This window comes from Camelus bactrianus, chromosome 7 (assembly GCF_048773025.1).
Source record: "Camelus bactrianus isolate YW-2024 breed Bactrian camel chromosome 7, ASM4877302v1, whole genome shotgun sequence".
Lineage (NCBI taxonomy): Eukaryota > Metazoa > Chordata > Mammalia > Artiodactyla > Camelidae > Camelus > Camelus bactrianus.
In genome coordinates, this window is record NC_133545.1 from 75,392,189 (window position 1) to 75,405,255 (window position 13,067).

The window sequence follows — 13,067 nt, forward strand, 5'->3', positions numbered from 1 at the left end:
TCCTTGCTATCTTATGTAGGGAGGCAAAAAGGAATTTCATTCCTTCTCCCTCTACTCAGCACCTCTAAAAAATGCAAGGAGACAACCGCTTGTCTTCTTTGATCCAGAAAGTGTCAGTCACTACATTCAAAGGCCTATCTGGGAATGCCTATTGTGAGAATTTTTCTTCAGAAAAGGAATGAAAGAATAAAATGCGACAAATTTAAACTAGGCTCTGTAACTTAAGTGCTTTAAATCTGCTCAAAACAATTTTTAAGCATTTAAATGGTAACAAAAAGCTTCTTCAAAACTATGAATAGATAAGAAAATCAGACCCAAGTTTCATAATTGATATAACAGGAAAAAATTTTATTGTGGAACTCTTAAAAGCCAGTGACTGAAAAAAGAAAAGAAAACCATTACGCAGATTAAAAAGCTAAGTTGGGTGGTTAATTTCACGAGGGACCATATAAACCTCACCTAAGCACACCGCAGTTATCAAGGTGGAAAACTGGCTGATAGCGGATTCAACTACCTTGCCTTTTGAGAAAATCAGGGTGAAAGATAAGCATATACTAACCTGGATTTTTTTTAAACTTCTATTTATTATATTTTGCAACTACGATCTTTTAAAGTGGTGGCCTTAGGAAAATCTGCTTTGGCAAGCAACTGCAGAGGCTCCTGTGGAGAGGAAGTGAAAAGACTGGGCTTATATACAAGGGCTGCTGGCACGCTCAAAGCGCAGGGGATAGTTCACAGAGCAAAATGTAGTCCTAAGTAAATGGGTTTCAGGCAATTTCAGTGTTAAGATAACATCATTAAGAGTAGAACAGATTGTGCTCAAACCCTGCTGTTTATAATTAACACGTTCCTTCCAAATACTCCAGGGTCCCTGGTAAATAGTGTTCTGCTCACATTCACCCAGACCAATCAGAGTATTTTCATCAGATTCCATGCTGGGCCAGCACCTGTCTGGACAAATCCAATAGAGCCAAAGAACTCCTCTCCCTGGCCAGCTGAGTAGTTGGATGAACACAGCTTGGCTTAGTCATTGTCACAGTGTCCATATGGCTTTGAAGCTTGTTTTCACAAGAAATCATACAAGTATTTTATTATGTCAAAGTTCACCGTCCTATAAACAAAAACAGATAATATGTTAGCATCCCCTAGACTGCTCAGCTTTTTATATATGATTCTGAAAAGCACATGCAAAATAATTCACAACTAATGCTGAACAGTCCTATGGTGCTGTCAAAAGCACCATGATAGAACTGAAGTTAATTTTTTAAAATGTCACTAGGAACAGAGTTTCTTTAAAAAGTTTCTTCTCCAATGAATAAAGTTTGCTTTTCTAAAAAAAGGAAATGAAGTTAGAACTATGCAACATTCTGTACTTCAATTATACTATGGAAAGTTTGGATTTCATTTGAAAGCTATTTGCTTTTTGTCTAATAACCAGAATAAAGTAATTAGAGATGCAAAAGTATTTAAATCTTCTTTGCTCTTGAACATTGTTTATCTTCCAAAACACCTGTTTTATTATTACATAATACATAGCTCATCTGTCCTCATCTGTAGTTTTCATTCTTTTCAGTCTTTTAACACTGGCTGACCTGTGTGTGTATTGTAACTAAATCTGTATGATCCAAGAATACGATACAACAAACAGACGATGCAGACGATGTGAATGTATATTTTTGTACTCTAATGGCAGGCAGAACAAAATAGCAGGAGACAGAGACATATAATTATTTTTCTTTCTCTAAACTCATTCTTCACTATAAATATTCAGACTTGGAGGTTTATTATTTGAATAAATGGCCAAAATAATTAGATATAATGATCTAGTAATAAGTATAAAATTAAAGCCTTAAAGTATTCAATTCTGCAAAAATAATCATCCATGTGAGAACAGCCTTTTAGAGATTCACTAATTGCATGCTCTTATTTATTAAACCATCATCAATTAGTGTTTTTGTCTATCATTTTGCAATACATTTTTAAAAAAGTTTCTATGCAAATGACTGACATCAAATACTTTCAAAAATTTTGAATGGGGAACTATAGAGACCGATTATGAAAACATTTAAAAATAGTTCAAATGAGATGCTATGGCTATTGTGGTACCTAATGCTGGAATGAAGACTACTTTGTTTCACTACAATAGTGCCTCTCTGAAGAATCTAAAACTTCCCAAATTGTATAAAAACTGCCAAAACAATCCTGTTATCATTAGCAGTAATAAAACAACTAAAAATAGTTACTAAAATAAAAAACATTATCTCAGGCATAAAGATACAAAAGGTATCATTACTGTAACATAAGGCTATTTATTTTATGTGCTTTTCTTTCATTCAAATCTAGAACCCCCCCAAATTTATTAGTAACAAGGTATCACTAACAATCATTTTTTTTTAAAAAGTCATAAGATTTTTCATGATTAGTTAAAAAAATCTCTTTTTAGAAGATGTTGGAAGGAAATATAGTAGGTTCTTTTTAATCACAGGCAAAAAGGAAAGCAGAAATTGTACACCTTTCTGGGTACATTTCCCCACAGTAACTTTGGGTCTTAAAGTTAAGTAAATCTAATGTTAAGTTTTATTGTTTGGGGGATTTTTTTTTCTTTTTTTGCATTGAGTGGAAAAGAAAAAGTTTGGAAGAAGTTAAGAATAAAACAATTAAAATTTCAATACTAGGACAATATTAAGTGGGGAAAAGAGAACAGAGAATTGCAACTACGTTGTGATAGCTACAGAGAAATGTTTGTATAATGAACCAGAATATAAACAAATGAAAACACTGATTTGTTAGTGGTAGTACTCCTTTATCTTACCTAATAATCTATTTGTTTAACTGTAGCACAGTTTGTGCAATGAACTTTTCTTTATAGAATGAATGGACTGACTTAAAAACACTAAGCAATTTAAACACTAAAAACACTTAAACACTTAAAAATACAAAGCATTTATAAAAGCTTCACTACATTCCTCTGCTTTGCCCCTGGGAAGTACTCAAGCAAACTGAATCATACAGTTAAGATTTTGGACTTTTTAAAAAATTTAAATGAATTGGAAATTCATCATTCTACTGAATATGCAAGATCATTCCTTTAAGAAACATTTACTACCCAAGATGTATGACTACCTTTCTCTATCATCCCTTCATCCCCCAATATAAACAGGTGACTTACCAACTGATCCCCACATGTATTAAGACACAGAATAACCACAAGGGCAACCTCAAAACTTAAGTCACATATTTCAAAGCTACTTTGTCCTTTAAAGGACTTGGAGACAATGTAAAGAAATTTTTAACTTAAAAAACTTTACTGTACTTCACATATACTTTCTCTGGCTTTCCACGGCTTCAGATATATATTAGATTCACATAAATACAATTTTAAGAGTATAAGTATTTTAGTATTTAAGATAGTTTGTATATACTACAGGAGATTCTCACTGAACCCAAATGAATTATTTTCTTAAGTAAGCACTTAGAAATAAACAGGCTAAACACAAATAATGTTGGTAGCAATCTGCCTAGGAGTAATTCTTAAATCAGAATTTAGAATACTTTAATACAAATTAATTACACGGCACATATCTAAGGATTTAATTTTGCCATTATCTTTTTAGTTTACTTTGTTGATGCTTTTACTACACTGAAATACTTTTTTCTCATGGGATACTATTTTATTTCCTTTCACTTTTGTGGACAGTTTGAGTTTTTCTTTTTTAGCTTGTTTCTCTGGATAATCTGCAATTGTACAACTCTGAGTTGCAGTCTTAAGTTATCTTGTAGTGTCTTCCCACTGACTGTGCAGGGAAAAAAAATAGAAACTTGTAACTACCACTCACATTAAGAATAACTCAAGGATAAGAAACTTAGTATTTAATAAGCTTCTTGTCATTTGTCTTCTCCCATACTCTATCTCCATATTCTATGCTCCCTTTCTGGGACCAGCCTCCTACTGCCTCTTTGTCCCAATCTTTCCACTGTCCCTTGGTCAGTAAAGTTCTCTTATGTCTTCTACCTCTTCCATGAATTTTTTCTTTTCTCTTCCAGGCTTAACTGAAAAAAGTTGGCTCCCCCTGAAAGATGCAGACTCCTCTTCAGCTCTTTCCAATGAGGTTAGACTCTACCGTAGCCCAGACAGTCCTGTCTGATGGGGTTAGTGCCCTTGTGCAAAAAGCTCCACTCCTCTGAGATTGACTGTTCCACTAACCATCCTGTACTCCTGTCAGCATCTCTTAGTGAAAAATGGAGCACCCAGTTCAGTCTTCCTCTCCATCCCAGGATCTGCATCATTCTTAGTGACTTCACTGCACACCTACCTTTCTTACCTCCAATGGTCTTCTCTTCTGCTCTCATGATCACACTCAGAAGTGGTCTATCTCTAAAAACAAAAATTCAGACATTCCACTCTGACCCACTATCTCTTCCTTTAAGCAATCTGAAACATCTTGAGACAGCCAATTCACAAACCTCTTTGCTTTCTCTTGAACTACAAATAATTACTGGGTATTATGTGCCAGGCAGTTAAATATTATTAGCCCTCTACTGGCTTTACTTCCTTCCTTCCCTTTCTAGCTTAGACTCCATGGTTTCTCACTTCAAGCATTCACTTGCTAGCATCCACTGAATTCACCTGGCAAAACCCCAATCCTGTGTGATTTCAATTACACCCCTTTGCTGTCCCAGTACCCAGCATATGGAATGCTGCTGGAGAAGATCACAAGTTTCACAGATTGGTGCCACTGTAAATTCAAGGTCAGGAACCTCAACAGGTCTTCAACACTCCCAGCAAGTTGCTTTCCTTGTTAGCACTTTCTTCCATTCCCCATGGCAGCTATTTCAAATATCCATACTCCTCTCAAACTGCTAGTACTTCTTTCCTTAGTCTCAATTTTGCCTCCTCCTTTACAGGCAAAATAGAAGACATTAGATCAGAACTTCAACTTCTTGCCACCAAATCTCCAAATTCAGCACTATCTGAACCGACCTTTTCCTCTTGTTACAATGTAAAAGGACTCCCCTCTCTCATCTATGGCTATTTCTTTAACTCATGTTTGTAAACCCCATGTTTATATACCATTTCAAAGACTTGATGCTTAAAATAGTATCTCTCTTTTGTATCACTGACTCTCTTTTTCTACAAGTTCTTTCCCATCAGCATTTAAATATACTTAAATCTTTAAAAAATAATAACCCTCCCATGGCCCCACAACTTGTTTAGTAGGTAACAATCCTCTCTCCCTCTTTATAGCAAAAATTTTTTAGAGTATAGGTTCATGAGGATAGGATACAAATCTGTTTGTTACACTTCTTGCTACATCCTCAAAGCTAACCTGTGATTATAATGGACAACATAATATGCGTTAAGTGAGTAAAAAGCATTCTATTTGCTGCATCAACTTTCTTATAAATACTGTTTAAATGCACTGACTTCTACTGCACTGCATTCCTGAAAGTGCTCCTAAGAAAGTTACGAATGACGGCTTTATTATTAAAACAGATGGACTCTGCCTAATTTCTTGGCAGCAACTGACAATTTTGACTATTACTTCCTTCCCTTAGGTTTTTCTACCTTTCTTGTATATACAACTTTTTATATCACTGCTTTATCCACTTAAGTTTGTATCATGAGTATTTTCCTATGTTTTTATCCTTCAAAATTGATTTTAAATAACTGCATAATGGTTTCTTTTTATAAGAATATATAATAAAGTACTGGTCCATTCCCTATTTTGGACATTTAGGTGGTGTCCAGTGATCTGTCTATTCTCTGTCACAGATGTCTGGAACTGGGGACTGGGGCTACCTACTTCATCTTTGGTAACTATCCTTAGGATCTCCAACCTCCACCAAGTATCAATTTGGAATGAAACTCTGTCTCCTAAGTAGCTCCCTTCTTCTTGCTGCCCTCAAAGACAAGTCCACAACTATTCCCTTTCACATGAAGTTTTACTGCTAATCATGATTTAATAAAACATGCAATATTTTGTATATTAAGTTTAAAGCATTGTTCTAGGTTTGAGATAAGGCAGCAACTGATGCAGTCTCTGCTTTGAACTTCATGGACTTACACTGTAAGAAGAAAGATGAGTTCTAATTATTGAATTAATTATTTAATTAAAACAATGAAAAGTCTCAGAAGACAAGGGGACCTGTATAACTAATTGTGTGCGGTGTACGTGTGTGGGGGTGGTGTAGGGGGGAGTAATGGGGGTCATAGCATGTTTGAGATGGCTTCTTCAAGGAATAGACATTTAAACTGAAAACTAAAGGCTACACAACAGTTATCTAGATAAAAGGGAGGATGAGTTGGAAAGTGCTGCAGATAAAGAATGCTGAATATGAAGAACTAAAAGAAGTCAGAGTGATTATTAAAGTACAAATGACTAGGGGAGAAGACGTGTGTGGCAGGTATGGCTGGACACAAAAGCAGGGGCAGGACTAATGCTTGGACACTGGGAGTGTGGGAGTGAGAGATGTCAAGAATGACTCCCAGCTTTCAGGCCTGTGCAACATGGCAGACTGCAGGGCTAACGACTGAAATAGGGAACACTGGAGGAAAGCTGTGTCATTCCTTTTTTTCTGGAGGGCAGAAGTACAGGTAGGAATTCCTGAGTTCAGTTTTGGAAATATACTGATATAGGTGGGAAACATCCAATAAAGGTCAAGAATATTAGAAAAAAGGCTTGGCCTTTAAAAATTAGGGAAGATTAGTATATAGACATGTACACAGACGATTGTTGAAGGCAGAGGTACAGCTAAAATTGTCTGGGAAAAAATATAATATGAGAAGAGAAAAAGAGCCAAGCCTCAAGGAACCACTACATTTAAAGGTCAGGTGAGCAGGATAAGCTGGCAAATGAGCTTTAGAAGAAACAGCCAAAGAATAAAGATGAAAACCAGAAGACTGGAATCATGAGATCTAAAAGAAGAGTTTTTTAAAAACAAGAGAGTGGTCAACAGTGTCAGGGGCTACTGAGAGGACAGTCTGAGGACTGGAAAAGGTTCTGGGGAAAGGGAGGAGATGGAATTGAGAGCATAAGGGGAAGAATCCACTTCAGATAGGAAGAGAGATCCCAATCTACCGAACAAAATTGAAACTTACTAGTCGAGAACTCCTTCAACTACCTACATCGGTGCCCATCCTGTCTTTCCTTTTTCAGTAGGCTGCGGTCTCTCTTCTGTCTTGTTTTTTAGTACATCTGCGTTTATTTTTTTTTAATTGACTTAACACCGATTTACTATATAAATTCAAATGCAAATGTACTAAATCCTACTTTAAATCCTACTCTACTTGCATTACTCCAGTCTGTTAAGGTCTTTCAGAATCTTGATTTTTGCCATATAACATGTTAGCTACTTCTCCCAATTTTATGTCATTTGTAAATTTGATGAGAGGGTTCATTCTACAGTGAAACTTACTCACTCTTGGCACTTAAATGATCTTTTCTTGCTTAAATGACTAACGACATTACATTAGGAAGAAGATTAATTTTTATATTTAGTGTATCATTTACATAATTCAAGACATTTTGCATTAACAATTATTCTGTGCTTACCTAGCAATAGCTCTGATGAAGTCTAGCGACACTGTGCATTTATATTTTGGTCCATCAAGCTGATCGTCATGGCCAACCAGGGTTAATAGCTGAAGGGTCACTAAAGAGGTAATCTAAAAATAAGAAAGCATTTTTATGAGAAAATGGTTTTTTTCTTTTTTGGATTTATCTTTTGGGCGGGAGGTACTTGGATTTACTTATTTGTTTATTTTTAGAGGAGATACTGGGGGTTGAACCCAGGACCTTGTGTATGCTAAGCAAGTGCTCTACTACTTGAGCTATATCCTCCCCCCTATGAGAAAATGGTTTAATGAGATTACGTGACGCTCTTGTTTCTGAAACATTTTACAGTTCCTTTGATAAAGAGATACAACTGAATTCAAAAAAACACCTGCAAAGAAGATGACTACTTTGAAATTTGTATTCACAAATTTGTACATATGTTTAAAGTCCTAGTTAATCAAATTAACAATCAATCTTTAAGGACTCCACTAGAGATAGACGTGTTTCTTTAATGACTTACACACATGACTGCTAACCTTTAAAAACTATAAACAAAGCACACTGCTTCTCTACATAAAAATTTTATCAAGCTTCTATCTAAATATCTCAGAATATCAAATCTGCACTCTCTTGAAAATCACGCAGTTAAAATGTGAAAGTGGGCCTTTTTAGAAGTTCGGTAGCTGATTAGACCAGAGATAGATATATCCTTCAGACCTGGGCTTAGTCTTGCTTTAAAACTGATCACCAATTAGGTAGTCAGGAAAACACGGGAAGGTTTAACACTGGCAAAAGCAAAAGTGTATTTTAACAGGTCAAAATCAAAATACAAAATAACTCCACGTTCATAACGCCAACGAAAGTATGAAGTGCTGTGAAATCCAAAGCTGATTCAACAGCGAAAATTCTTTGACTAGCCCATTTTCTTCTCCTAATTTCTTATCTTCTTCTCCTGTAGGCCAAGAGAAAAAGGGGCCGGCAATGGCAAAAAGAAAAGATCTGGAGACTTGGTGATCTGTAACTGTTGGTGGCAATACAAGGGATGAGAGTTATAATATATGTAATACTTAATCATATATCTTAGGAATTAAAAATGCTCACTTAATTTGAGACCAATACTTTGCAGATGCAGTAAATATCCTAGGAAATAAAAAAAGAAATAGTAGTAGTGATTGGTTTGGTACCAAGCACTCAACACACAGTATCTCTTTTGTTCCTCATGACCCTACAAAGAGGTTATTATTATACTCATGTTATAGCCTTAGAGATGTTAAGTAACTTTCCTCAGCCCCCAGAGCTGGTAGGTAGCTTAGTAGGAATTCAAACCTGGAGTCCATGCTCACCGTATTACATTACACAGATTCCACTATGTTTCCCATTATAATTTTAAAAACTGTTATGCAGTGTTCAGTCAGCTATCATTACTTTATTAACAAATTAAAAAAAAGAACAGATGGGTAAATATCACAGTATTTTATATATAGAAAACACTGTATTTAGCAAATATGAAACATTTTTTCAATTAGAAAAACATTTGTATCAATATATCAAAATAAGAAGCTCTGCATTCAAAAGGCTGACTTTAATCTCTAATTCAATATCAAAATTTAGGTTATCCCTTGAAACATCTTTTTATAGATGTTCTATGTGTTGAAAATATGTAATTTGCAGCTGTTGTACGCTCTTCTCTCTACATATCTATTAAATCAAGCTTATTTGTATTACTGAAATTCTTATATACATCATTTCCTATCTACTAGAGTTATAAAAACAGAGGCACTAAAATTCTCCCATTATAGTAAGTTTGTCTTTTTCTCTTTGTAATTGTTAGTTTTTGCTTTATACTTCTGGGTCTATGTACACATCTAAAATTACCATGTTATGCTAGCAAATTAAACCTTTTGATCATTATCTACTAGTCCTTTTTTTTCAGTAATATCTTTGCCTTACAGCGTGTTTTTTCTAATATTAATATACCTATTCAATGTTCTTTTAGATGTTAATCTTTTCTTCCTATGTTACTTTTATCATTTTACTTTTAAGTTTTTTATTTTCTTAACTTTAGACAGTTCTCAAATAAGCAACATGTGATAGGATTTTCGTTTATAGCCAGTCTGACCACCTTTACCTTTCAGCTGGACTATATACTTCATTTGCTTTTATTATAAAGATATTCTGAAATTTTATTTTTGCCATTATGTCAACCTTTCTATCTGTCCTTCTTCTATGTCTTTCTCATTCTTTTCTTGCCTCTTATTGAACTGAATTGTAGTATTTTTTCATTCTATTGTTTTACTCTACTACCTTGGAAGTAGTTTTATACTCTAATTTAATTCTAACTTCCATTGTGACTTTTTCTTTGGCCCTCAAGCTATCTTAGAATTATTGTTTAACTTCCAATCATGAAGTTTCCAAGTATTTTTAATTTTTTTAGGGGGGGAGGATATCACAGGATGTGGTCTGTTTACTAAAAACCCTTTGAATTATGATGAGACAGCTGGATTCTCCAGGAGGAAAGAAGACTGCACAGGGACCTGAATGCCACTGTGTCAAAGAGGAAACTGACCACAGTGGTCACCCAGCCTGTCCTGCCTGTCAGGTCTCTTTCCTCTGTCTCAAGAATAGCTCCAGCTGATGGCAACTGAGCACAAAACATACCCACAAAATGAGAAGACCCATGAAAGGCAAACAAGGCAGAGTGACACAAGAGTTTTCTTACTTATACAAGTACCTAATATCATATCCTCCATTTTGCCTCTTGGACTGCAAAGCCTCAAATACTTACCATGTGGCCCTTTACTGCAAAAGTTTGCCAACCCCTGCATTAAAAAAGTGCTAGATTCAGATGATTAATGTAAACAATGTAGAAATCGAGTTCAGTGACTTGTCCAAAGTGATAATGACTGGAAAATGTCAGAAACTCACCTGAATATAATTTAGGTCTCCTAACTACAATTCCAAAACTTTTGAAAATCATGACTAAAATGTGATCACAGCTGAGAGAGTTAACTTCTAGTAAGTTGTGTTAGAATCTTGCCAGAATAAAGAATGTATTAAAAGAATGGGGATGACTGTAAAAGAGAGTGTTCGTGTTCAAGAGAACAGGCCTGGCAGTGTGCCTCCAGCAACAGGACCAAGGGCTCCTCGTCTATTAACTTGGAAATCTGGTATGTGCTGTAAGTATGTGCTTGTTGTGGAGGTGGAGTTCTCCAGTTGTCACTCATGGTATCAAGATTATGCAATTATCTCCTTCCTGTTCCCACCCCGAGCCCATTCTAATTTCATGGTTAATCTTGTGATTTCCGAAGAGAGAGAACACAGTTTAAGATAAAGAATATTCAAACTCAGGAAGACCTATCTTCTGCCACTTATTAGCAAAAGAATTCATATTAGTCATTTAAATAATGTGAGCCTCAATTTATGAGATAACTAAAAAAGAGCATAAGTCAGGATCCTATTTCAAATGCCTAGCATGGAATAATTGCCCAACAAATTATACCTCTGACATTAACAGGTATAAATTTATACCTATTTAAAAAACCAGAATTTCAATTTTGAGTATATTGAGCTGATCAGTAAACTCAAACACCCTATCTGATTAACATTTGTTTTCAATATCTGGTCCGCTTAACAGTATTGGTGAATAAACAGGCACTGTGGCTTAAACATTTGTCTCCTGAGATTTCATTGGATCTTCATTTTTAATCATACCCCTGAGATACTGACCACCTCCAGGAAAACCTACAAAACCAAAAACCTACCAGAAACTTAAAAAACTTAAGGGTTCGTTCCTATACTGTAGTTTCCAACTCAAACTTTGGAGTCCTGACTCTCCAGGCTGTACATCCCAGCTCACCACTGCTATTCCCTAGTCTCACTGAGCTTCCTCTCACTTTTGTTTAATTTTCCAAACTGCAACATGAAAAATTTTAAACTTGTTTTTAGTACCTGCAATTAACAGAAGGTCTCGATGTGACCCTCGTATGTTTGATTGAGGTCCATGAACATAGACTATCTGGAGGGAAAGCAATTCCTTCATTTAAATGATTATAGGTGATAGAAAAGTTTTAAAAAATTGCCAAAATTAATGCATTGGTAACACTTGCTACCTATCTCTACCTATGTGGAAATTCAGTTATGAGACATAGATATTCTCTGGGGAAAAAATTCTTAGAAAGCAGTTTTATTCTTTGTCAGTAAATTTCCATTTATATCCTAAAAAGCCTTTGTTAAAGAGTAGACAAGAGAAAAGAGCCAAGTTATTCAACACCTTTCTAGAAGTTAAAGACTCCTATTTACCTAGTTTAGGAGTTAAATGAAACAAAAATTTATAATTAAGTTGGTTGTTAGGAATGTGTGAAATAGTAATGTACCTATTAAATGAGGTCATCTGCACAGTGCCTGTAATATAGTTAGTATTCAATAATAGTAAGACTTACTATTTATATTATTACTACCTATTAGCACTGTTTTTCAATTCCAAATGAATAGGTTTCTTTTCTAATAGCCCATTTACTTAAAATTCACTATTACTTTATTTGAAGACATTGTTGAGTTTCCTATAGCTTTCTAATAAAATGCCATGCTTGTTTAGAAAATATAAGATAAAACTTTCTGCAGATTAAAAATGTCTACATGAGATTTGCAAATATTGAGAACTACTGCTTACCAGTGGGAAGAGGGAAGAGGGTAGGGACAAGGTAGGGGTAGGGGATTAAAAAGTACAAACTACTATGTACAAAATAAACAAACTACAAGAATATATTGTACAGGGAATATAGCTAAAATTTTATAAAAACTTGAAATGGAATATAAACTATGAAAATATTGAATCACTATGTTGTACACCTTAAAATAACATAATATTGAAAATCAACTATATTTCAATAAAAAATACTTTTGAGCAGGTCAAGAAAAGTAACGTGCACATATATTAATTACTTTGGAAAAAACATTCAGTGTATCAGTTTTACCAAGAAATAAAGAAGATTAAAAATTTGAACTGGTCAAAAAAAATTGTGTGAAAAATATAACAAAAATTATATGGCAGATTAGACTCAGATTACAGAAAATTAAGGAATATAAGGATAATTCTAAAGAAATGATACAGAATGCAGACTAAAAAGGTTAAAAAAAGGAGGGGAATATAAAAGATTAAAAAATAGAGAAGACCTAACATATTTCTAATCAAAGATCTAGAAGGAAAACAGAGATGGAAAGAATGGGGCAGAAGTAATATCTGAAAAGGTAATGTATGAAAATTCATTCAAAGAGATGAAAAACACCAAATCATAGAATTAAAGGGCCAAATAAATCCAAACTAGGAGAAACCAAAAGAAGTCCACACCTAAATGCCTCATAGTGAAAAGCGCAGAACACCGAAGACAAAAAGTTCTTCAAAGTAGCTAGAAAAGGAAAAACAGATTATCTTCACAGGAGCAGCAACTGGACCGACAGCCGTCTTAAGAACAACAATTAAAGACATAAAATAGTGGGAAGATATCTTCAATA

At 34.7% G+C, this 13,067-nt stretch overlaps 1 protein-coding gene across 3 annotated transcripts in view; it reads right to left on the reverse strand.

Moving 5' to 3' along the window:
* Positions 1–327: 327 nt before the first annotated feature.
* The window catches only part of ORC5 (origin recognition complex subunit 5), a 69,559-nt gene continuing 56,819 nt past the window's right edge, over positions 328–13,067 (reverse strand). Inside the window, exons 13-15 of one of the 3 annotated variants that reach the window (XM_074367625.1) lie at positions 7,554–7,666; positions 4,323–4,375; positions 328–1,111 (exon numbers count right to left, since the gene is read on the reverse strand). In XM_074367625.1, the coding sequence (XP_074223726.1) occupies positions 1,104–1,111; positions 4,323–4,375; positions 7,554–7,666 (174 nt within the window). In that variant the 3' untranslated portion in view covers positions 328–1,103. Of the gene's footprint in view, positions 1,112–4,313; positions 4,376–7,553; positions 7,667–13,067 lie in introns of all 3 variants that reach the window. The other 2 variants (XM_010946677.3, XM_010946678.3) reach the window with 2 other exon arrangements.